At 39.3% G+C, this 25,228-nt stretch overlaps 1 protein-coding gene across 6 annotated transcripts in view; it reads left to right on the top strand.

Annotated features, from left to right (window-relative positions):
* Nucleotides 1–25,228, top strand: part of ntm (neurotrimin) — a 420,957-nt gene that overhangs the window by 376,270 nt on the left and 19,459 nt on the right. For all 6 annotated transcript variants that reach the window (XM_017691327.2, XM_037547311.1, XM_037547312.1 and 3 more), the window contains exon 4: nt 15,233–15,358. In XM_017691327.2, the coding sequence (XP_017546816.2) occupies nt 15,233–15,358 (126 nt within the window). The remainder of the gene's footprint in view (nt 1–15,232; nt 15,359–25,228) is intronic.

A 25,228-nucleotide genomic window follows, 5' to 3' on the forward strand; every position in this document is an offset into this window, starting at 1 on the left:
TATACAGCAGTGTGGTAGGAAAATCTATTTGTTTCTTACACATAGAAGTATATTGGTTTATTTTTGTTTGCACTAATCATCAGATTTTCTAGCAAGTGTCACAGCTGACCCTCTGTCTGTTACGATTAAACCTGCCCATGAGGTAAATTCTAAAATTGCGTTTTCCATCAATTGTACATGAAATGCTAGAAACAAACTTAAAGTAGCAGAGATGTATATGTTGCTTGTATAAAAATATGATTATTCCAACTTCCAACTTTTCGCAAAACCAAGGTTGTGCCCCAACAGCCAAGTTCATACACTGCTCAAAAAAATAAAGGGAACAACTTAAACAACACAATATATTATTGTGCAAATGGAACAGACAACACGTGGAAATTATTGGCAATTAGCAAGACACACTCAGTAAAGGAGTGGTTCTGCAGGTGGGGACCACAGACCACTTTTCTGCTTTCTGGCTGATGTTTTGGTCACTTTTGAATGTTGGTGGTGGTTTCACACTCGTGGTAGCAGGAGACGGACTCTCCAACCCACACAAGTGGCTCAGGTAGTGCAGCTCATCCAGGATGGCACATCAATGCGAACTGTGGCAAGAAGGTTTGCTGTGTCTGTCAGCGTAGTGTCCAGAGGCTGGAGGCGCTACCAGGAGACAGGCCAGTACACCAGGAGACGTGGAGGAGGCCGTAGGAGGGCAACAACCCAGCAGCAGGACCGCTACCTCCGCCTTTGTGCAAGGAGGAACAGGAGGAGCACTGCCAGAGCCCTGCAAAATGACCTCCAGCAGGCCACAAATGTGCATGTGTCTGCACAAACGGTTAGAAACCGACTCCATGAGGATGGTATGAGGGCCCGACGTCCACAGATGTGGGTTGTGCTCACAGCCCAACACCGTGCAGGACGCTTGGCATTTGCCAGAGAGCACCAGGATGGGCAAATTCGCCACTGGTGCCCTGTGCTCTTCACAGATGAAAGCAGGTGCACACTGAACACATGTGACAGACGTGACAGAGTCTGGAGACGCCGTGGAGAGCGATTTGCTGCCTGCAACATCCTTCAGCATGACCGGTTTGGCAGTGGGTCAGTAATGGTGTGGGGTGGCATTTCTTTGCAGGGCCGCACAGCCCTCCATGTGCTCACCAGAGGTAGCCTGACTGCCATTAGGTTCCGAGATGAGATCCTGTGAGACCATATGCTGGTGCGCTCGGCCCTGGGTTCCTCCTAATGCAGGACAATGCTAGACCTCATGTGGCTGGAGTGTGTCAGCAGTTCCTGCAAGATGAAGGCATTGAAGCTATGGACTGGCCTGCCCGTTCCCCAAACCTGAATCCGATTGAGCACATCTGGGACATCATGTCTCGCTCCATCCACCAGTGCCACATTGCACCACAGACTGTCCAGGAGTTGGCGGATGCTTTAGTCCAGGTCTGGGAGGCGATCCCTCAGGAGACCATCCGCCACCTCATCAGGAGCATGCCCAGGTGTTGTAGGGAGGTCGTACAGGCACGTGGAGGCCACACACAACACTGAGCCTCATTTTGACTTGTTTTAAGGACATCACATCAAAGTTGGATCAGCCTGTCATGTGTTTTTCCACTTTAATTTTGTGTAACTCCAAATCCAGGCCTCCATTGGTTAATAAATTTGATTTCCATTGATGATTTCTGTGATTTTGTTGTCAGCACATTCAACTTTGTACAGAACAAATGAGAGTTCAAGTATTCAATGAGAATATTTCATTCATTCAGATCTAGGATGTGTTATTTGAGTGTTCCCTTTATTTTTTTGAGCAGTGTATTTCATTGCTAACATATCGGTTCCATTGCGCGTGAAATACCTCTGATAGGCGAACATTCAGGATCGACAAGTCAGCAAATTCATTCAGTGATTTATATGAAATTCTAGTGGATTTATGACGGTTCATATCTAGCTAAACTGATAAGCTAGCCTGCAGCCTCAGATCCGTGGTGAATACATGCACTCATTTGCACTCACTTAGCTTCTTCATCTGAATGTTGTTAAGCAGTCCAAACTATGGCCAATCAAATGGATGTGTATTTGGCCGTCTCCCTTCATTTAAATGCCATGTTCCATTTTAGTATCCTTCACCAACTGCTGTCTTGCTTCAGTGTTTTAAAGAAAAGAGGTTACATGCAAAATAGTAAGGGGGAATTTGGCTGTTTTTATAGCATAATCACATCCAGAAATCTTGAGTAGAATTTTATAGTTAGTCCGTTCTACTCATCTCAGGATTACCCATAAAGCAAACTCTCCTACCTCAAAAGATGCAAGCCAGAGAAGTCCAGCGGTGCTTAATGGGATGTTTTGTGCCAAGAGTACAGACACCAAGATGTATATTAATCTGAAATAGCCTAAAGCTGCAAACAAAGTTTGCTGCATCTAGTTTGTAGGAAAGAACTCAAGAAGGTCAGCTGTAACCACATTTTAGCTTTACTCTCTCTCTGACCTTTTCACTTTTGTTGTCATATCAAAACCCATTATATTTCGGATTTACACAGCAACAGGGGAGCGCTTAGGACACTGTTTTGTCTGAATTCCTGTTGAGACAAGGTAGAAAGGTGCCGGCATTGAAAGTGGAATATCTCTGTCCCAGAAACTCGAATTCTCATCTGGTATATAGTTCAGAACACTGTGCAAACATGGCAAGAATGTGAGAAAATTTCCCATGGCAAAACATCCACAAAGTCCTGATCAGGCAGAGAAGCTGAATTTTTCTAGCTACTTACTTCATTTAAATTATGGAGTTAGGGTTTTTGTCCAAATCTCTGATTAATGTCAGTGTTAAGTCACATGTCTTTAGAATCATTAACACAGATGTAATCCAGTTGTCAGCTGGCATTTCAGTCACAGACCTGCATGCTCAATAAAGGAAAGTATTTTCAAAATGCTGTTCGGCTGGCCACACGAAAACCTTTTTTTTCTTTCTTTCTTTCTTTTTTTTTTTTTTAAATATCCACCCTGCAGAGCTTTTCTAAAACCTTTATTTTCAGTGACTGAAAACACTGTTTTTGTGTGTTTTGTGTGCACAAAAGGCCAAAATGCAGAGAAAGAACTGTGTATTCAATTGGAATTCCATAGCAACACCTAAGCCACCACCTGGTCTAGCAATTACTTTAGCATTCAAATAAGGTAGCATGGCAATGTCCTAGCAATGATTTATCAACTACTTGAGAGAGCATAGTTAAGACCTACCCAACTACCAAGGATAGCACTGCAGTGGCCTAACATCACTTGTGCATTTGTCTCGGATACTGTATCAACAGCCTAGCAACACTTTAGCCACCACTTTAGATACCATAGCAGAAGCCTAAAAACTAACTGGAATATTGATATGAAACCAGTTATGTTATCAAAAATAATAAAAGGTGTTCTGCAACTACGTTACCTTTTGATGCATTGGTAGCTGGCTGAGGGTGCACAATCAAAATTATATTCATTGACTTAATTGATTTTGTTGATCATTGGCTTGTTAGCAGTGTACTTGATGGAGTGCGATCAGGTTCTTAAGATTTTACAGATAATTTTGACTGTATTTCATAAATTAATGATGTCGGCGAAGATATAAACAGACTTTTTTAAACACTGTTCGCACACATAATGACCATTAAGTCAAAGACTTGTGACGTTAATACATTAACATTCATTGACCTGCTAGAATCTTTTGGAATGGATTTAAGGAATTACTCAAACATTTCACATTGTTTTCTATGTAACTTCTGAGTAGTAAGCTTTAATATAATATACAGGGTGATTCAAAAAGATTCATCAGATTTCAAGGTGCCATGTTTTTATAGCCGTGAGGCGCCTAGGAAACAATCACAATCCAATTGAAAGAGTAGGTAATAGTTTCTGACTGTCACCGAAAGATGGCTCCCTTCAGTCTGTGAGGACTCCTGAGCAGAAAGCGTTCTGTGTTTTCCACTTCAATAAGAGTGAATCAGTCATAACTGTGTAACGTGATTCTCATCCAACAGCTCAGAGCGTTCATCTTAAGGTTCCACAACACTGGATGATCTCCGAAATCGCGCTGAAAGAGCTGTGAGGACAGTGACACCTGGCACGCTCACTCGGGATGATGATGTCCAGGAGGTTCATACTGAGCACTTATAAAATTACATAATAAACTCTATGCTCACCATTTACAATTTACTGCATTGTTCTGTAATGATTTACAAGTGCAATGAATCATTTTGAAATTGAATGAATCTTTTTGAATCACCCTGTATATTAATATACTGAGTTTAAGAGGTCACATCCACTATCATCAGAAAGCATAAAAAAGGATTTTGGGCCACTCTCGAACAGAGCAATGAATAACTACCATACGCACAGTTTGTTTTTAAATATCACTCCCTAAAAGCCTCGGATCAGTTATTCAGAACCATTTCCTAAGGGCTTATTATGGAGCCCATCTGTTTTTGTCTTTAACTTGTGAATGTAAGTCACCTAGAGGGCAGGATTAGAGTCCAAATCGTGGCAAGGGAAGCCTTTATCCTCCCTCACTAGGAATCATGGGACATCTGCCACAACACACCCACCCCCACCCCCACCCCCGCACAATTCACTGAGCTGTGCAGTTGTTGCATGATGTTTTTGATGATGTCTTTTTCTCTCTTTTTCTCTGGGAGGAAAGGCATTGAAAAGAGTGAATGTTTTGTGACAGAATGCAGATGAAGTAAATACTCATGGCCTGATTAAAGCCTGTGTATGGTAATCAACTCGTGAAAGAGGTCATCATTTGCATGTCAAATCATCTGACATTTCCACAGGATGAAAACAATATTGCTGCAGCTGCATCAGATATTACAGACTTGTGTGTGTTAGTAATGTGGATATTTAATTGGGTTATGCTGCACAGCAACACAGAAATTGGAAACGTGCTAATACTGGGCAATGAATAGCATAAAAATGTGACTCAGTGTCTCATGCAAAGCCACTTCTGTATCATTTCCTTCCTTTTTAAGCGATGCTAATTATAGCGAGTGTAATGAGCAGGCACGTTATGAAAACAAATCAATTATTGGTTTGTGCTAAGGCCCGAAGAGCCTAGCTGTTTTTGCTTCTACATATCAATCATGCTAACAGTGTGCTGTTTTCCTTCTGGTTAATTTCCAGGTGATAAATTGGAGACAATGAGTTTCGCAAACTCATCCCTTAAGTTAGCACACAGTGGTTGGAAGAGGGTATTAAACACAGTTTAATTCTGGAGTCGGCCCTTTGAGGACAAATTGTCTGTCACGTGGCTCACATTTAGCTCAGTGGTAGGAGCAGTACAGTGTGGGAAAGCTTATGAGACGTGTAGCATGTAAAAACTTGCCTATGCTCTCTTACATCACTTACTATAAAGTTCCAAAATGCCTTCGGAAGCATCAGCACACAAGCTTTGATCACTATGCGCAATGCTAAGCAGTTGCTGGAGTGGTGTAAAGCGTGCCACCACTGGACTCTTAAGAAGTGGAAATGAGTCCTCTGGAGTGATCAATCATGCTTCACTCAGTCAGATTGATGGAGTCTGGGTTTGGCGGATGCCAGGAAAATGCTACCTACTTGCCAACAGTAGTTCAGTGGTAGAGGGATAATGGTATAATGGTCTGAGGCTCTTTTCCAGGTTTTGGGAAGCCCATTGTTTTAATATGTGATGTCCAACAAACTCATGAAGGTGGTAGTCAGGAGTCCACGTACTTTTAGCTATATTGTATTTAAGGATCTTTTAGGATATGGTGTTCAAAGCTATAGATGAGAGCAGTACTTTTCAGCCTTTTACCCCCAAACGTTTTCAGGTAAAAGCTGCCCCTCTAATTTGACTGGCAGTAAATACAAATAATGAGGTCTTTAAAAAATTGTCCTTTCAGTCTGCCTCCATCAAAATGGATGAACGACCCTACCCAGTGACCGGAGGTGTCAATTCCCTATAGTTTTCGTACACAGCATAAATGCACCATTAAAACACCCTTATTATCACAATAATTATGACATAAAAATCGTTTAAGGGAACAGGTGGTCTTCAGAGAACAGGTGGTGAAGCTGTACCTTATTTTCAGCAAACCGGGGGAAAAGCCAGCTGGCTGCAGGCAGTGCTAGTGAGCTAGCTGTTAGCTAAATGAACCCTTTTGTTTCACGCTAACATTTGGATTTCCTTTGCTTTTCGTTATATTCTGTGTACTACCTTTTCAATACAGCATCAACATTCACTACTTTGACTTTTAATGTCGCTTGTTGACTTTAGCATTGTTAACTTTTACCTCATTAATTTAGCTGTTTGCCACAGTTGTATACATATTGACTAGCTGGCTGCCACAGTTCTCCATTTTCATTCTCTCTGCACCTAGCCTGAAGTCGCAGATCTCACCTTTTGCTTTCCTTTGCTCTTTGGCAATGTAAAGAAAAATTGTAAACTGTTTTTTTTTTATTGTTAGACGTACAAAATGTGATGCAGCAGCTTTTAGGTATGGTGCCACTTGTGTTACCAATTTCCCGCCGGCACACTGACTGGTTTGTTTTCACCCAAATGGTGGTGTTGTTGTTCGGACAACAGGGAAGTGATGTATGCCTGCTCTCATCTAACCTGCTTTCCAAAGCTAAGTTCTTGAGGTTCTTGAGATAACTGCTTGAACACTAACAAGCGCTAGCAGTACAATTAGCACTGCTCTGTTGTTTTCCCTTTAGCAATTGTAAGATTTTATGAATTAGCATTTATCAAGAGAATGGAAAATCTTACTCATTTAGTTTTTGTATTTGTGTATCTATTTGGCATTTTTATTTGGCTTATTTTATATTAAATATATTTATTATTGAAGCAGATATTAATGCAATCACAGTTTGAAACACTGTCAGAATTTTCGAATACTATGTGACACTGTACGCCCACAGTGCATGCACAGTCCTAGAATTTCAGTGGTATTCACGTGTGGATGTGTCACTCCGTTTGAATTGACAGTCACATTAATAGTCACTATACTGAACTTCCAGATCAGTGTAGTTAGTGTAAAAGATGCTATGATTCTTACATTGTATGTTGTGGAATGGACCTTATTTCTTAAGGTAGGTACTCCAGCAAGAGTTGATCTGGATCCAGTGCAATGTAGTTTGGATAGTTGGACAGTATATGGTATACTGCAAGCCTACTGGCAGGAAGTGTTTGAATGACAGCTGTATGCATTGATGTTACAACTGTCACAGTTGTGCAGAGATGTGATCCATTGGAAGCACACACTTGTTTGTAGAAGAGTCCTCCCTGCTGGTGCTAGTTTGGTTTCGCACTCCTGGAGTCCCGGAGATCACCTAGACGTCGAGAGTAATGGCTGCTGTGGAAAGAGTCGCTAGGTCCTTGTAGACTAATTGGAAAACGGTGCAGCTGTGTGGAACAAGGTTATTAGTTACCGCTGCTGTTTGCTAAGGTGTGTGGTAATTGTGGTTCAAAGAACCTCAAATAAATCTGTCCGATAAATCAGCTGCTTAACTACTTAAACACTAACAAGCAACTAAACCAAGGACGAAGTCCTGGAGGGTCACACAGTGGCACAGTTTAGTGATTTTCTTGCTCTAATAAACCTGATTCATCAAATAAAGGCTTGATAATTAGCAAAGGGGTACAGTCAGGTTTGTTAAAGCTGGGAGAACACTAAACCCCTGACTCTAGCAATAAACCACAGATCTGCAAAGAGCACATAGAAGGCATGTCAGGTGAAGCTTAATGACTTGCTTTCACATAACTACAACATAGGCTATGGTATGGCTGTACATTGAGGTTAGAAATAATAGTAATATATGATTTTATGTGGCTACGCTGTATATTAAAAATGCACTGATGAATCAATAGTGTGAAACAGTTACAGACTGGCCTGCATTATTTTGACAGAAATAATTTACAATCTTCATTCATCAAATCACCCGTAGATACACTCATGTGGAGCTGTAATTGCCATTTATAATACTCTAATAACAAATAACCATTGTTCTGTTCATTCATTCTCCAAATTTCTTTTTTGATTTTACAGTATGTTTTCTGTTAAGCACCATGATAACTTGTGCAAACACGTTCATTGACTCTGGTGGTGTCACCGCTTAATAAATGTTTTTTTTTTTTTTTTTTACCCTCCCTCTTTTTATATCAGCTCTTCAAGGCAATTCATCTAATTATTGTAGAAGGGAGAGTGCATATCAGCTTAACATTAAAATCAAGAGGAAAAAGTGTGAAGTCAATTTTCTCGAAGTCAATTATCGGCCTAATTAAAAGTTGGCATGCTGGCAATTGAGAAAAATAAGTAAATAAGTTAATGAATTCAAAATTGGCCTCGCGCCTGCCATGGTTGGTGACCTCTGCACTACATTTTTGAACTACGCTATAAAAACTACCTTTATCATGTTCTTTTTTTCATTAATTAGCAGCACAACATGTATTTTATTTTGTCACATCACACTTTGCATTTCTCAGAGTACATTTCCTTTTTGCAGGTCAGGGACATGAAGAAATATTCACCCTTTTGTGTTCAGATTGTTAAATGTTTTTTGATAAGCACAAATAAAATGTCCAGATTGGTTTTCCTGTCTTCAGATTTCCATAACAAGATTCTTCTTAATGAATCATTAGGGAACCTGAAATACCATACTGTCACAATATTAGAATCCTACAATTCTGCTGATTTTTAAAAAGATTTTTAAGGTAGAAATATTGCAATATGACACTGCATTAAATTGTGATTTATTGCTTTTCACGCAGATTATGCCTCCAAAAAATGTACACTTTATTAATATCACTTTAATACAGTTCACTGAAGCAAAACAGAATTCTAAGGGAGATAAAGTATCTTTGCATTACATCTTACATTTACATATTTGGCAGAAAATCCTGTCCAGAGTGATTTAATGCATTTTAATGCTGGGAGTCTTGCCCAAAGACTCTCCTGCAATATCCAGTGTGCTCGGCTTTTGTAACTGGAAGAAGAAGACGACTCGCATTTGCTATGTCAGTCGCTGTGTTTGTGTCAGACTTGTCCCACAAAGCCATGTTTATGGTGCTATAAGGATTGCTACAAACATTTAGATAGCATTAATCGCTAACGCAACTTGTAAACAAATGGGAGAGGAGACAAGATAATAAGCTATGCAGCTGATCAAGACAGCGCTTCATTGCTCGTGGTCAGATCCGTTCTTGGCCACCTCCCAAGATGTACATTGTTCACACCTATACTTAGATTTTGGTAGAGATGTGCCTGAGTACGCGAATACTCTGTTAACCATTGGACTCGCCAGTATTTGAATACTGGAATTACCATTTGGGTCTTTGTTCCATTTCGTTGCAGTAAGATGGAGAGAATTTACAGTGTTTTGCTTGTATTTGTTAGTATGTAAAGTACTCCTTCAAAATACAAGTGCATTAACTTGAGCACATTTCCTGGGACACAATGTAAAGGGCATGATTGAAAAGGCAGACACAACACGATTTTATTGCGAGGCTTACTCTTCTATTTGACGTTAACTAGGTCCAGAAACAGTGGAAATATATTTCTCTGATAAATGAACATGTTGACACTTCCACTGAGGAGAAAATAGCTAGTGTAAGTCCTCTTCAGCATTCAGTTGTACCAGTGGGCTGTAGTTTAAGCCCATCCGAAGAGGCAGCCTCATCCAAAAGACAAATATACCCACAAAATCTTTTTTTTTTTTTTTTTTTTATAAGAAAGCGATTTCAAATTCTCTATTATTGCATTTCTAAATTTATGTGCTACTGATTTGTTTAAGCCTCTTAGCTATTAACTAAAACAGTAAGCCTCTAGCCATATGTTAATTTCAGCTCTGATACTTTTTTTCTTTCCTTGCGGTTAACCAGATATTTGTTCATTAACTCTTCTGGATACACAAATATCAAAATTAGTTGGAGTGCACATGCCTTTATTTTAATGTCCCTGATTTTATTTTTTTTTAACCAACAGTATCACAATACTATGTTCTGTTATATTTATTTTTCTGTCACCTCATTATCCTTTAAAGTTAAATTGTTGTACCAGATTTTCTCCTCTTCTTTGTTCCTGGCCATGGGCTGCAACAAAGTCCCCAACTTAATAATATGGTAAAACCAGGGATCATTCATAAGGCTGTTTTTCATTAGGGAAAATCTGTGCTCACAAGCCGATGAGTTGTTGTTATTGCCCAGCAACACAAAACTGAACTGAAATATGAGGAATGATTTCAATTTAATAGGACTTCCCATTGGCTTACGCTCTCTTAGAAGAGATAAAATCCGTCATCAGAAGTGAAGGGATGGTGCTACTCTGTTAAAGGCCAATTTAACGTGGTTTACCCCACATAGAGGTAAACACGCACACATACACACTCACACAGACTCCAGCCATATCTCTCTATTGACTGCATGACAGACTGTGCAATAAAAGGCAGAGTCACTCACAATAAGCACTTTATTGGCTTTGGAAATGGTTTTGGCTTGTATTCCAGCTAGGCATATCTGAAAAATGCTTCGCAAAGATACAAGAAGATTGCTTTGCCGCAAAACTCATAAAGGTTGTGGTCATATCTGTTGATGTGACTTGCCATACATACAAGCAATGGTCCAGTTCTGCCAGGTTCTCTCATCATCATTATTATTATCTTCATTGCCATAAATTCTATAAGTATTTTCTAGATTGATTATTAATATCATTTGTTAAATGAAACAGCACAAATCTTTTCTGTTAAGCATTGTTGCATATAAACCGATCAGGCATAATATTAGCAGGACCACCTCCTTGTTTCTGCGCTCATTGTCTATTCTATTAGCTCCACTTACTAGGTGCACTTTGTAGTTCTACGATTACAGACTGTAGTCCATCTGTTTCTCCGCATACTTTGTTAGCCCTCTTTTACCCTGTTCAGGACCCCTATGGACTCTCACAGAGCAGGTACTGCTCTTGGGGTGGTGAATCATTCTCAGCACTGCAGTAACACTGACATGGTGACCACTGATGAAGGACTAGAGGATGACTAGTTAAACTAGACTAACTCAAAGTGTGCATCAGCAGATGAGCATCTACAAGTTGGACCGTCAAGGTAGGAGTGTCTACTAGAGTAGACAGTGAGTGGACACCGTGTTTAAAAACTCCAGCAGCAATGCTGTGTCTGATCCACTCAGACCAGCACAACACACACTAACACACCACCACCACGTCAGTTTTACTGCAGTGCTGAGAATGATCCACCACCCAAATAATACCTGCTCTGTGGGAGTCCATGGGGGTCCTGACCAGTGAAGAACAGGGTAATAGAGTGGACAGTGAATGGACAGTGTTTAAAAACTCCAGCTGTACGGTGTCTGACTACCACAACACACACTTAACACACCACCACAACATCAGTGTTACTGCAGTGCTGAGAATGATCCACCACTCAAATAGTGCCTGCTCTATGAGGGTCCACAGGGTCCTGACCGGGGTAAAAGGGGGCTAACAAAGTATGCAGAGAGACAGATGGACTGATCGGTATATATCAGTGCAATTCAGTAGCCTAGGTAGCAGTCAGTAAACACTGTAGAAGTCAAAATGATCTTAACACTTCACTGTTTCCCTTACTTTATTCATGCCTGGAAAACATTTCTTTCTTTAAACTCTTTGGAACTAAAGTAAAAAAAAACCTTGGAGAGATTACTGCTTTGAGATTTTAAAGGTATTATTTACTTTCATGGGCTTAAAGAACCATCTTAGACTGTTGTGTCACAAAGTGCACTGAATATATTTTTCAATTTAGGATTATGAGTTGAAAAGAAGGAAAGTTTAGATTTAGTTTAGATTTAATGGCTGTCCCATCGCTGAGTGAGTCCATAAACCACGGCTGCAAACAAAATAGTTGCAAAACACTGCCAAAACGCTGCTCTCTCACTCCAAACCGTTCATTCTTAGACTTGGGAAAGTAGAATTAAGCTGACATTAGATGAATTATTTATTGTTGTCTGTCTCTGGAGGAGACTGAAACAGGATAAAACAGTAGTAGTACACTGTGCTGATACTCTCTCAGACAGCAATGGCAACCTTTGTTAAGATTTCAGCTTTGAAATGCAAATCAAGCCACTTGACACAGTGCATATGTCATAATAACATCTAAATTCAACAGCGGCAAATAGTGGGTTAGTGACACTTTTATTATTCTATATTTTCATCACTTCTGAACGAGGTCTTCTCCCTATCACATTTACTGGCTGAATCACTTTGATAATTATTTTAATGGGGAAAAGAAACTTCTCTTACAAGCATCTTGCAATTCAAAGACGAAATCTCACTGTTTAACCTCCAAAGTAAGAATACCGATAATAAATATTCACAGCCTAATGAATTCCAAGAATTAATATTCAACAAAAGTGATTCCATCTCACTTCACATTTTCATTTCCAGTGTGGGATTTGCTTAATGGCCTCCAAAGGAGCTTCATTCCTCTGTCCAGTACACTTGCCATCCATCAAGGGGTATGAAAGCAGAGTTCTCTCAGAGGACAATAGACTAAAGTGAATTGGCCTTTAACACTTGTTGAATGGCTGCATATTTGACTAAGTTTAATAGAGAAGAAGTCATTGAGTAGTGGAGCTGTGACCACCGAAAAGAACACAATCATTCTTCTGCTAAAGGAAAAAGCCAACTTTTATAAAGAATATATAATATAAATAATTATAATTCCATAGGTCCAAGTACAAATACAGAACAGGAATACCTTGTACAGATCTGAAGTGAATGGAACACATTTTAAAAGAAATGTATTTAGTTTTCTTAGAAATGACTATTAAGATACAGAAACATTTTTGAGGAGACTTGATGAAAGATTTGTGTAAGGAAGTGGAAAGGGAAATGAAAATAAGTGAAAAATTTCCTTCTTGGAGTTCAAAGAATTGACGACATTGACATCAACTTTCATTATAAACAGTCGTTAAAGCTGTTTTTGTCCATCCTGTGAGAAATCTTAACTTTATAGATCTGAAAAGATGTGCAGCTGTCAAGAAGCCATTACTGAGAAAAGCAAATAGACAAAACGGAAAAAATATTTTGCAAAGTTGCTCGTGTTTTCAGAACAATGGACTGACCATGCCAGTCCAGACCTCAACATCACTGAACATGTTTGAAAATGAATATGATGAGAAAATGAAATGAACTTGAAATGTGAGAAGCAGAAAATGCCTCTAACTTCTAAGACTTAAAGCTGGAGATTTGGACAATCTCTATGCAGAGTCTCTTGGGAAGAATAGAGGCTATAATAAAGGCGAACAGTGCACGCACACACACACACACATACTGAAAACACTATTATATTTAGTTGTTGGGGATTATGTGTAAATTCTTTTTTAATAGTTGTTTTCTGCCTTTGTCCTGATTCTGAAAAAAAAAAGTGTACTCAATGGCTGTTTAGTCTGGAATGTAAATAAATGTTGTGGTCTCTGACTTTTGTATATCCGTATAGTACATTGAGATGTAAAATTAAAGCTGTAAGAGTAGAATGCAGTAGAGTACTATAAGATATAACTAAAGTGAAAAATTTAAAAATAGTTACAGAAAAGCAACTAAGAAAAGATACAATAATAAGAACTAACGAAATGCTAAAATAAGTGCATTTTGAGTGATATGTTTTGCTGTATAGAGTTTTAGCCTATGAATCTTAAGCTTAAAGTAGTTCCATTCAGCGGTTTCTTATATGCAACTTGTGAAAGTAATAGTGCAGTACTGAGACATGACAGTGCATTGTTACTTCTTGTGTAACTATTCCATAATTGCGTCATGGAAACTTTAAACACACTTGAACCAATCGCAGCATGCTGCCCTAAGTGTATGATGCATGAAATAGGTCATAATTTCCTGTGCTATACAGTGAAAAGAGAATGGACATATGCTTTGTATTATTATTCCCCAGTGGGGGTCTAAATAAAGTATGTGAAGCATCTGTATTTTTGCTGAGTTGTCCACTTCACAGTGCTCTGTAAGACCCTTCACAAGTGCCTGCATTGTACCTTACACAGCAGTCTCTTTCAAAGCGTGTTCAAAGTGCAAAGGCAATCAATAAATCAAGCAGCTGAAATGTGTCTCGTTTGCATTTCCCTCATGCTGAATAAAAACCTATTATACGCTGGATTTTTTTGGGTGGGTTATATTCTGTTTTGACATTTTGTTGTGGGCTTTTAAAAGCATAGGTCCTTGAAAGTTCACCTCATGGTTGCTGTGTAAACCATCTCAATGGGCAGCACTTTCCCATGATTTTGAAAGGGCCTTGCTGTCACTGCAGCTGCCGGGAAAAGACCAGAGTGATCTCTGGCCTTTCAGCGTGCTCCAGACCTGTCAGTCAGCATCATGGCCCACAGCTGACCGTGATTCTCTGGATGAGAGTGCATGAATACTTACTAGCTGCTATATTTCCATTTCAGCCCTGAGATATTATTAGCCATTCTATATTGATAATTTTATTGCTATGGTGAAAACACGCCAAGGGCACAGTTTGTCACGGCATTAGTGAAAACATGTCTGTGGGGTACAATTCGGGGAAAAGGGAGGTAGGAAAAAATTATCATTTAAAAAAAAAGTGTATTCATACTTAATTCATAATTGGCGGCTCGAGGCAGAAGAGACTGGCAGGCTGAGAGAGTCTTGCATCATCTCAGAGCATCGCTCGCAGTGCTCTCTCCACTTTTTTATTATTTATTTTACTTTATTTTTTTATTTTCTGAGTCATTTTTTAGGTCAAGGACTTAATGGCTGTATTAGGGTGCACTTGCTTGCTGCCGTGTCTTCAGATTCTGTTTTGGTTTCTTGTTTGTCCGGGTTGTTCACCCAAGCATTTCTGTTGCAAGCAGACCGAGCAGACTGAGCAGCAGAGGAGGTGAAGGAAAGGCTTTGGTTTCAGCCAAGGTTTGGAACAGTGTGCGAGCTTGTGGCTTTGAGGTGCTGACATGCTGATGTGTATTTTATGTCTTAGACATTTGATTTTCACTGGTGCTCTGCAGGCATTTCCGTTCTGTCTGAATTGTTAGATGAATGACTTTCTTGCTGAGAAATGTCAGATTCTGTGGAATGGACCACTGAACGCTCATGCCGTTCTCACAGCAGCTATGTATACTAGAGTGAAATAAGTCATCACCGATGCTTGTGCTGTACTTTAAGAGACATTTTCAAGTGTTGCTCAGTAATGGTGTCTCTATTGCTTTGACTCAGTTCATCCTCTTCACAGTGAAAAAATAACTTTCTTTCTCTTCCAGTTCCCCCAAAAATCGTCAACTTCTCGAAAGACCTGGTGGTGAATGAAGGCGCCAACGTCACGCTGATGTGCTTGGCCAGCGGCAAACCAGAACCTGCAATCAGCTGGAAAATGCTCTCCCCATCTGGTAAGAGACAGTCTGCTTCATTTTTTATATCTCACATGACATTTTCTGATATTTTAATGAAAATTGCAGTTCGGTTCCACCTGAGGCCCAGGTAATACAATGGGTCATACATATGCGTGAACTGAGAATATTGAAATTGTGTTGTGAGAGAAAATGTAAAAATGTGTTCTTATCTCTGAAATGACCTGCGACTTCTTCATAATTACACCATATAATGCTCCACCTCAATTGTCGATCAAGCAAAAGTTATAGCTTCATTTTATGTCTGAGTGAATATCTATGATATTGTAGTGTGATGAGATTAATAAATATTCCAAATTACACGTCATATTCAAATAAGGAAACAAATTGGGTTTCTTTGTTCAGTGGGATGAGTTTGTGTGTGTATGTATAGACAAACTGGGTGGTACGTTCTGCTTATCAGCCTGTGCCATAGAGAAATCGGCTCCATTTGAGCCTGGCTGTTCCTCTATTGCCCCCCTGTGCTGCTTCACTTTATCTGGGGGAAAAATGCATTTTAATGTGCAGTGATTCATGTGCTTCTATTGTGAAATAGCCTCCATCTCTCTCCCTTTGTGTCAGTACAAGAATCGGGTAATTGAAATGTTAATATGACATGGATGTGACTGTGCCTTTTTTAGGAGAGACGTGAAAAAAGAGCTTTGATGGGTTCTATTAAAATACAGTACAGGTGTCTGGCAGGGCCTTTTACAGCTTTCGTTAATAAAGATCAACTGTCACAGTTGAACTGGAGGAAAAAAATCATTTTCATACTGCAGATAGTCAAAAATGAAAAGTATGCAAAGGATTTCAAAAAGATCCACACCTGCAGACATACTGGAGCAATTTTATACACAGCTATTTGGTACATATTAGGGATAGACCAATGTATTTTTGGGCCAATAGCATGATGTTCCACAGATTTTTTAGTATTGAAAAAATCATTTTTCTTTCTTTTTTGGCAAGATTTACAGGTGCATACAGGTGTTTGCAATTTAGCCTAAACTGTTAACCTCAAGGAAAACAAAAGCAATGTAAAAGGGTGTCAACCTTATAAACCTTTAGCATTAGGATTAGTTTGTAACAAAAAAGACTAAGTGAAAAGGATAAGAAATATAAGAGCGAATTAACAGAAACCCACAAAACTGCAAAACTGGTAATATTCAAGAGTTCTTTGAGATCTTTGAGTTTAAGAAATGTGACAACAAAAAATTGAAAATCGTATCAGTAAATCACTGTATAGCTAAAGCTATTGGAGTAATATTATCAATATAACCAGTATTACTGGTTATCACATTGTTCAATACAGAATCTTTCCAGATCCTCCAGGGTCCCAACAGGTTTTCAGTGTGGTTCAGGTCAGAGAACTAAGATGACCATGTCAAAACATCTGTTCTCTGATTATTGAACCATTTTTGTGTGGATTTGGAACAATAACCCAGTTTTAGCTTTTTGGCAGATGCAGCCATTTAGACTTCATATGAAGCCTCCTGGTACTTGCTGGAGTCTGTGATTTTACATGTCCTAACAAGGTTGTCAGGGCCTTGAGAGGAAAAGCAGCTCCAAAAACATCAGATATTCCATCATACTTAACAGTGGGCCAGAGATTGTTTTTGTCTTTACGCCAAAGTGTTTGCAAAAATTTGTCCATAGAACCTGGTTCCAGTCCAGTCAAGTTTCAGTAAAATCTAGTGAACTCCAGGCACTTACATTTGTGGCTAGATGAAAGAAAATATTCCTTCTGGCCTTATAAATATGTCGTTGGCTTTGCATTTCTCTTCTGATTGTACTTCTGTGGACCATGTTACACCACAATGTAACCATCACCTGAAGATCAGTGATCCTTGGAGCGATTTCTTTTTCTATTCTGGGCAGGTTCCCTACATCTCAGGATGTTTTAAACTTCTTAATCGCTGCCCTTACAGTAGATATGGGTGCTTTTAGACATGTACCTATTTTTTATAGTCGTTGCCTGATTTGTGACTGTCAGCTTACTCTTTACTCATTTTATTTCCGTATTGTCTTATCTTTCTCGTGGTGTTGAAGGACTTAAGAATTTGGCCTCAGTAGCACCTTATATGTATTCCCTAGGTAAACAGAAAGCCATGAATGACCGCTTAAGAGTTCATGAACACTAAAGTGGCCTTAAATAATTGTTTTATTTTATTTATATATATATTTTTAATATTTTTGTTTTCTTAGGCTGACCTTCACCTCAATTTAATGTTTTTCCCTCATACGTTCAGTTTAAGATAATTAATCGCGAAGACAATTTTTACATGACATTTTTCCACCCATCTTTACCAAGGAAGGCTATAATTATGGCTTTGACTGTATGTGCAGTGTGAATTACTTCTATGCAGAAGCTGCTCATTTTTCATTGATACTGTGAATATTTGTTCACAATGTTCAACTCCTTGACTGCACTGACAGCAGCAGGGTCTACATAGCATATATTAGCATAATGCAGTTCCAAAGGATCGGTTCTGCACTTCAGTGACTTACAGATATGATTTACTCTTCCATACATGTTCTTGAACTGTGAGGATCTTGATCAGAAAGGAGTCGAACAAGTGCAGACAAAATGAATTGTTCCACACACTGCTCTGAGTAGATGCTGTTAAATTGCTGCCGAGCCTCAGTGTTAGCTGCATTTGTAAGCTTTTAAGACTTAGCAGGATGTTGATTTCAAGGAAATCCATAACATTTTACTTTTAATGTTTTTGAGTACATTATTTTGTCTTTAAACGATGAAGTTTTATTTGCTGTTGTGTTGATATCAGTGTTTGTCTTGTTGCAGTGTGCCTGTCAGTCATACCTGGCTGTGTAGGCTCTGCAGCTTAAAGATGTGAATCATAATGCTTACACAACAGCATGTCTCAACTGACGGACACTTTTCTGAATAATCCCAGATGTCTAGTTTGAACTCCCACGCTGCATCTGCAGCCTCCCGTCGCTTGAGCTCGAAATTTCCGATTGCAATCTTAGCGAGTGCTAAGCCCTTATCTAAATCTGAATCTAGGGAGCATAGGAAGGCTATTCTGTGTTACATTCGCATTGCCGAAAGACACTGATGAGATTTAGTTTCTGAGTAGCCATGATCGAATGGCCTACAACTTTAGGATATCACCTTTATATCAAGATAATTCCCTGCTGTGATACCAGTTATAATTGGGGCAGTGAGGAGTCACAGCCTGCTGCAGGCGAGGAGCGTCATGGAGAGGGTTTTGGGCCTCACGGTGCTGTGCCAAAGAGTACATTGGAAGTTAATTGCAAAAACTAATAGTTTAATGGAAGACAGTCAGCTCTGCAAAAGCTTGGTGTAATAACACTCTTCTTTGCTGAAAGCTAAGACTTGTAATATTACACCGCGTCTTGTGTTTCTTTGCTTGGTAAGTGGGAGAATAAAGGCTGTTTGGAGGATCCTTCTGTGTCTTCCAAAGGCGATGATTTATGTACAGACTCACAAGATAGAAAAGATAATATTCTCTCCTGTTCTACAAACTGTTTCCTCTTACGCCCGTGTATTGTGGTCCAATAATTAGTCCGAAAGGAGAGATTAGGCTTTGCAGAATAAGCAGTATTGGTCTTATTGCCTTCTGGGCAGGGCTGTCCACTTATCTGATGATCCAGTTTGCTTTTCTGTCCATTACATTTACTGAAGACTTACACTAGCCTGCTACAGTTGTGGTCAAAAGTAGAGATAACAGAGTCCCTTGATGGTAAAATTATGAGCGAGTCTGTATGACATTAAGTAACAGGCATAGGTTAAGAGATTTTATCTGTTAGAAAGGCTCTTTATAGGATCATTTCTTTTGTAAACATACATCATAGAATGTTAAGTCTATTCAGTAGCACCTCTTGAAACTAAGGGGTTGTTTTTTGTTTTTTTGGGGGTTTTTTTCTCCGTTTTATAGTGCCTCATATGATCAAAATGCATTCTTTGGCAGGTAAACATGATTGTTTACCCTCTTAACAGTCTCCAGCTGGGAGTTTCTTGTTTAAATCCACAGAGCTGATTCTGTTTATTTCTCCAATAAAAACCAACAAACGGCAAGATGTCGGGCTGAACGCATGAGGGCATTTTTGATGTGTGCAGGGAAGAAGGGGATTAAATGGGTTATTTTGTAGTTTTAGTGTTGCTTAGCTGGTAGGTATAGAACAAGGTCAATACTAATAATACTAATTGACGAACTGTTTCTAATTTATCATTGCCTGTGTTTAATTTACTTGCATACACATTGTTTTTAATGATGCCATGTATGCAAGGCTTGGGTGCTAAAGCACTATTACATTAGTTAGCATTAGAGTTTAGGTTCATTTAGATGGAGGCATAGAACTGCAGGGTTTTATGGAGCCCTGATTGTATTAATCTAGTCTATAGCTCTGTGGGTATAATGAGACTTCAGTGCAGTTTCCGTGAGTTTAGCAGCTCATTTCAGAGGCCAAATGATCCCTGTAGCAGGAATGCTATAATCTACCCATACAGTTCTCCTCTGCTGAGCTCTCTCCCCCCATCTCTCTTTCTTCTGCTCAGGGTCTTTGGGGTGACTTCCGTTATTTATATATTTTTTCCTTTTCTACTTTTTTTGACTGGATGACAAAAATAATAAAGTGTGAAATAAATATATATCCAAAGTGTGGAGGGGATTGATGATATTGTGGCCGCGTCTGTATGCTGGACAGTAGTCACCCAGCATGACTCACACATTGGTCTTGATAGGTCCACAGCTTCAGGGGTTTTAACTGGATGAGATGATCATACTCACACATGTTACTATGTACATTTGTTATTCTACGATGTAAATAAGGAAGAGTACAACAGAATGAGAATGTGAATTTTGTATTATTGTCATTTGTAACCGCCATGCTTATTTTCTAAATGGCTGGTGTGTGGTTTATTTATTTATTTTTCTATTTATTTATTTATTGTCTGTTGGTTGTTGTTGTTGCATCGTTAGTTCATGCTCAGCAGAGCTAAGAAAAGGTCTAGAGCTGATTATAGATGTGACATTTTCATCTGGAGTCTCCTGTTCTTTTCTGTCAACATTAGGCCCAAGGATTTTCAGCGTCAGTAAAGCAGGCCATTATGAGGGTGAAAAAATCAATTAGAGGCTGTGCCAAACCAGTAGATGTCTCAAAATCAACTGTTTGGTACACTGCTAAGAAACCAAAATGCAATAGCAAATAAACTGACAGATCATGGGAGACCACACTAGTGGATGTTGCAAAAATACGTACATTCACAAAGAAAAAACTATTATGCAAACAAAGAGCACCATCCAGGATGTAGTCATAAGAAATATGACCTGCTTATGATCCATGAGATCTGCTTATAATCTGTGAAACATGGTGGAGGTAGTGTCCATGGCTTGGATATCTGCCATCGGTACAGACTCATTCATAGAAATGGTTGATGGCAACAGCAGGGTGAATTTGAAAATGTACAGAAACATCTTAACTGCTCAGAACCAACCAAACACCACAAAAACTGGAAAATAAAATGGCCAAGTCAAGTAACTTGACTAGAACATCACTGAGCATCCATTTAAGTTACTGAACAAGTTGCTGGTGGTGTGTATGGAGCTCAAAGTTCAGTTACGTATTTGAAAGGATTTGCAACTAAGTACTAAACAGGACAATTGCAAAGGGGCTATATCCAAAATTTTCTTTTCTTTTGTATTTTGTGCAGTGAGCACACTTTTGTGTGGGTTTATACACACTGCTCAAAAAATAAAGGGAACACTTAAACAACACAATATAACTCCAAGTAAATCAAACTTCTGTGAAATCAAACTGTCCACTTAGGAAGCAACACTGATTGACAAGCAATTTCACAGCTGTTGTGCAAATGGAATAGACAACAGGTGGAAATGATTGGCAATTAGCAAGACACACTCAGTAAAGGAGTGGTTCTGCAGGTGGGGACCACAGTCTACTTCTCAGTACCTTTCTGCTTTCTGGCTGATGTTTTGGTCACTTTTGAATGTTGGTGGTGCTTTCACACTCATGGTATCATGAGACGGACTCTACAACCCACACAAGTGGCTCAGGTAGTGCAGCTCATCCAGGATGGCACATCAATGCGAGCTGTGGCAAGAAGGTTTGCTGTGTCTGTCAGCGTAGTGTCTAGAGGCTTGAGGTGCTACCAGGAGACAGGCCAGTACACCAGGAGACGTGGAGGAGGCCGGAGGAGGGCAACAACCCAGTAGCAGGAACACTACCTCCACCTTTGTGCAAGGAGGAACAGGAGGAGCACTGCCAGAGCCCTGCAAAATGACCTCCAGCAGGCCACAAATGTGCATGTGCCTGCACAATTGGTTAGAAACCGACTCCATGAGGATGGTATGAGGGCCCGACATCCACAGATGGGGGTTGTGGTCACAGCCCAACACTGTGCAGGACGCTTGGCATTTGCCAGAGAACACCAGGATGGGCAAATTCGCCACTGGTGCCCTGTGCTGTTCACAGATGAAAGCAGGTGCACACTGAGCACATGTGACAGACGTGACAGAGTCTGGAGACGCCGTGGAGAGCGATCTGCTGCCTGCAACATCCTTCAGCATGACCGGTTTAGCAGTGGGTCAGTAATGGTGTGGGGTGGCATTTCTTTGGAGGGCCGCACAGCCCTCCATGTGATCGCCAGAGGTAGTCTGACTGCCATTAGGTACCGAGATGAGATCCTCAGACCCCTTGTGAGACCATATGCTGGTGTGGTTGGCCCTGGGTTCCTCCTAATGCAGGACAATGCTAGACCTCATGTGACTGGAGTGTGTCAGCAGTTCCTGCAAGATGAAGGCATTGAAGCTATGGACTGGCCCGCCCGTTCCCCAGACCTGAATCCGATTGAGCACATCTGGGACATCATGTCTCGCTTCATCCACCAACGTCACGTTGCACCACAGACTGTCCAGGAGTTGGCGGATGCTTTAGTCCAGGTCTGGGAGGAGATCCCTCAGGAGACCATCATCAGGAGCATGCCCAGGCATTGTAGGGAGGTCATACAGGCACGTGGAGGCCACACAAAATACTGAGCCTCATTTTGACTTGTTTTAAGGACATTACATCAAAGTTGGATCAGCCTGTCGTGTGTTTTTCCACTTTCATTTTGTTTGTGACTCCCAATCCAGGCCTCCATTGGTTAATAAATTTGATTTCCATTGATGAATTTTGTGTGATTTTGTTGTCAGCACATTCAACTTTGTACAGAACAAAGTATTCAATGAGAATATTTCATTTATTCAGATCTAGGATGTGTTATTTGAATGTTTCCTTTATTTTTTTGAGCAGTGTATGTAAAAACCATCATAATACCTTTACATGATCATTACATGATGATTTCGAACCTATTTATTCCTTAGAATAAAACAAGCTGTTTTTGTTACTGTGTATTTAAGACTGTCCTATATGGTTCGTTCACTATAGATGTAAATGTACTGGAATTAAATATGATGTTCCGCACCTCATTGTCGTTGTTTTATGTCGTATTCAGTATGGAGGAGTACAGCTAAAACAACAAAAATTGCATTACTGTCCAATTACGTACAGACACTTTATTATTCCATTCAACACAGGCCAGAATGCCTTCAAGGTATAATGACTGAGCTGATCTGCACGTGTCTTGCAAACGCATGCGTGTACCGATATAAACACAAATATACACAATATCACCTCAGACGGCTGCAATTTTAAGCATTAGTAACAGCTGTGGTTTTCACTTCTCATTTTAAGTTCAAACAAAAGACTTGCATATTTGATGGTTCATATCAAAGTGAGTCTGTCAAAGGGAATTATCTTTGCTGACAAACGTCTCGGCAGAACAATGGCAGCATCATATTTAAAGTAATAGATATCTACAGGGCATATGTTTGCCTCATCCTGTCTATGTTTCTTGTTCTGTAGATGAATAATACATCAAAGCTTGCTATGCACTATTTAAAGACTCCATTTTTGTGTCAGGTCGTCACATCATTAATATTCTGACAGCAGTTTAATGTATAATAATAAATGGTTTGAAATGTATACACAGTGATGAAATGACTGCACAGCGTAATACTGTTTCAAATACATTCAGGACTGAGCTTCAATTTAGTGATGCCATGATGAGCTTCCTTCTCTGTTGACATTCTCTAAATGTGGAAATATAATGGACGTATAATGAATAGTTCATACTAGCATGGTTTATTATTGATACTGTGATAAATGTGAGTATATTACGACTATCGTCAGTGCTTTTAGAACACTAAGCATATACATGTATCATAAAGACAGACAGGTAGTAAACAACAATGTCCAGTGTTTAGGAACTACTTGGCACTAAATAGCTTGTTTGATTTCAGCTTATTTTGCTGGTATCTTATTTTGTTGATTAATTGCCTCATGCCTACATCTTTATACCAGCGCCAGCATCTCACAATATAGCACTTCCTCCTGTTTATTATTGTATGAGTAACTAATTATGTACTTAACAATAGTAACTAGTAATTAAGTACTAGTCCGTTATTAGTTCATAGTTTATTTACTCGTTACCCGTGTATTACCTGCTGCTTATTACACTGCCAGTGAAATCAATATATTTACTAGTGTTAAGAAGTAACATGAGAAATAACTTCTGCTTCTGTGTTTGTCCTCTTAATTAGTTGGTAGTTAATCTACTGTTTTTTCATTAATTAGAAGACATTCCTTGGGCTTTACTGTCCATTGTTTTCACCTACACATATTCAGCTACCTCACAAAACATGTATTTTTACTAATAATTATTACTGTTGTCTCTCCATGTACTGTGATGATCATTATAAAAACTAAACCATCAATTAACAGTTTACCCATTTACTTATTTTTAAATGTGTAATATGTCTTGCTTTGCTTACTTGTCCACCAAACCCTAATTTCATCCCTTTTAGCATCTGTAGTTTAATAAATCTGAATAATTTACTGCCACCACTGTATTCACTACAGGATGAATCTAGTCATTTTGTCCTCCACTTGACAGACATAGAGATGATTGTGATTGGCTGAGAGGCATGTCAGACTAAAATGTTCATGAGTACAAAGGAAATTTTAAAAGCATGTAGAGATATATCGCTGAAAGGATTTTATTATGCAGAAATCAACTGTTTGCTGCTTTCCCCACCAGCCTATCTCATTCCTCTTCCTCAGTCCTATTCTAGCATTAATATAGTGGGTATGGCCTTCAAGGTCCAAAAAGAAGCTGCCCAGATTTCTGTCTCCAGAGTTTTCTCCCCTTCTTCAACCATTCTCCTCTTATATTGCCACCATGTGTTGAACACATTGTCTGAGCTCACAAACCAATCTTAATATTGCTCTGTAACATTATTCATTGTTAGACCTCATATTATACTGTGTACTAGCAAATACATGGATTAGATTTAGCATATCTTAGAGCCACCATACTGATATCTGGTAGTTTTGACATTGAATGCAAGTGTGATCCTCCATATAGTTTATCCAAATTTCTTTTAGCTATGAAAGTGAAATAAACACAGCCACACCCTCCAGGTGATCAGGAAAGCATGTGTTTGGATTCAGTTGTCTTCAGTGACTCTTTGTCACCACTCTTATTTTACTAATTCTGAATAAATTACTGCCACTGCTGTTCTCACTGCAGGATGAGTCTAGTCATTTTGTCCCTAACCTTTAAATTTAATTAAACTTTAAATTTTAATTTAGAACCCTTAATGTAAAGTGTTAGTGATATGAAAATGCACTTAAAAAAAATCATGGTGATGTATGTCGCTCACCTTAGTTGTTTATTATTTTAATAATAATTTTTTTTTTTTGCTTAACTCCATTTTGTCATTAGTGTGTGAAACTACACATGCCATATTTTATGACTGATCCACACTTACT

This window comes from Pygocentrus nattereri, chromosome 18 (assembly GCF_015220715.1).
Source record: "Pygocentrus nattereri isolate fPygNat1 chromosome 18, fPygNat1.pri, whole genome shotgun sequence".
NCBI classification, from domain to species: Eukaryota; Metazoa; Chordata; class Actinopteri; order Characiformes; family Serrasalmidae; genus Pygocentrus; species Pygocentrus nattereri.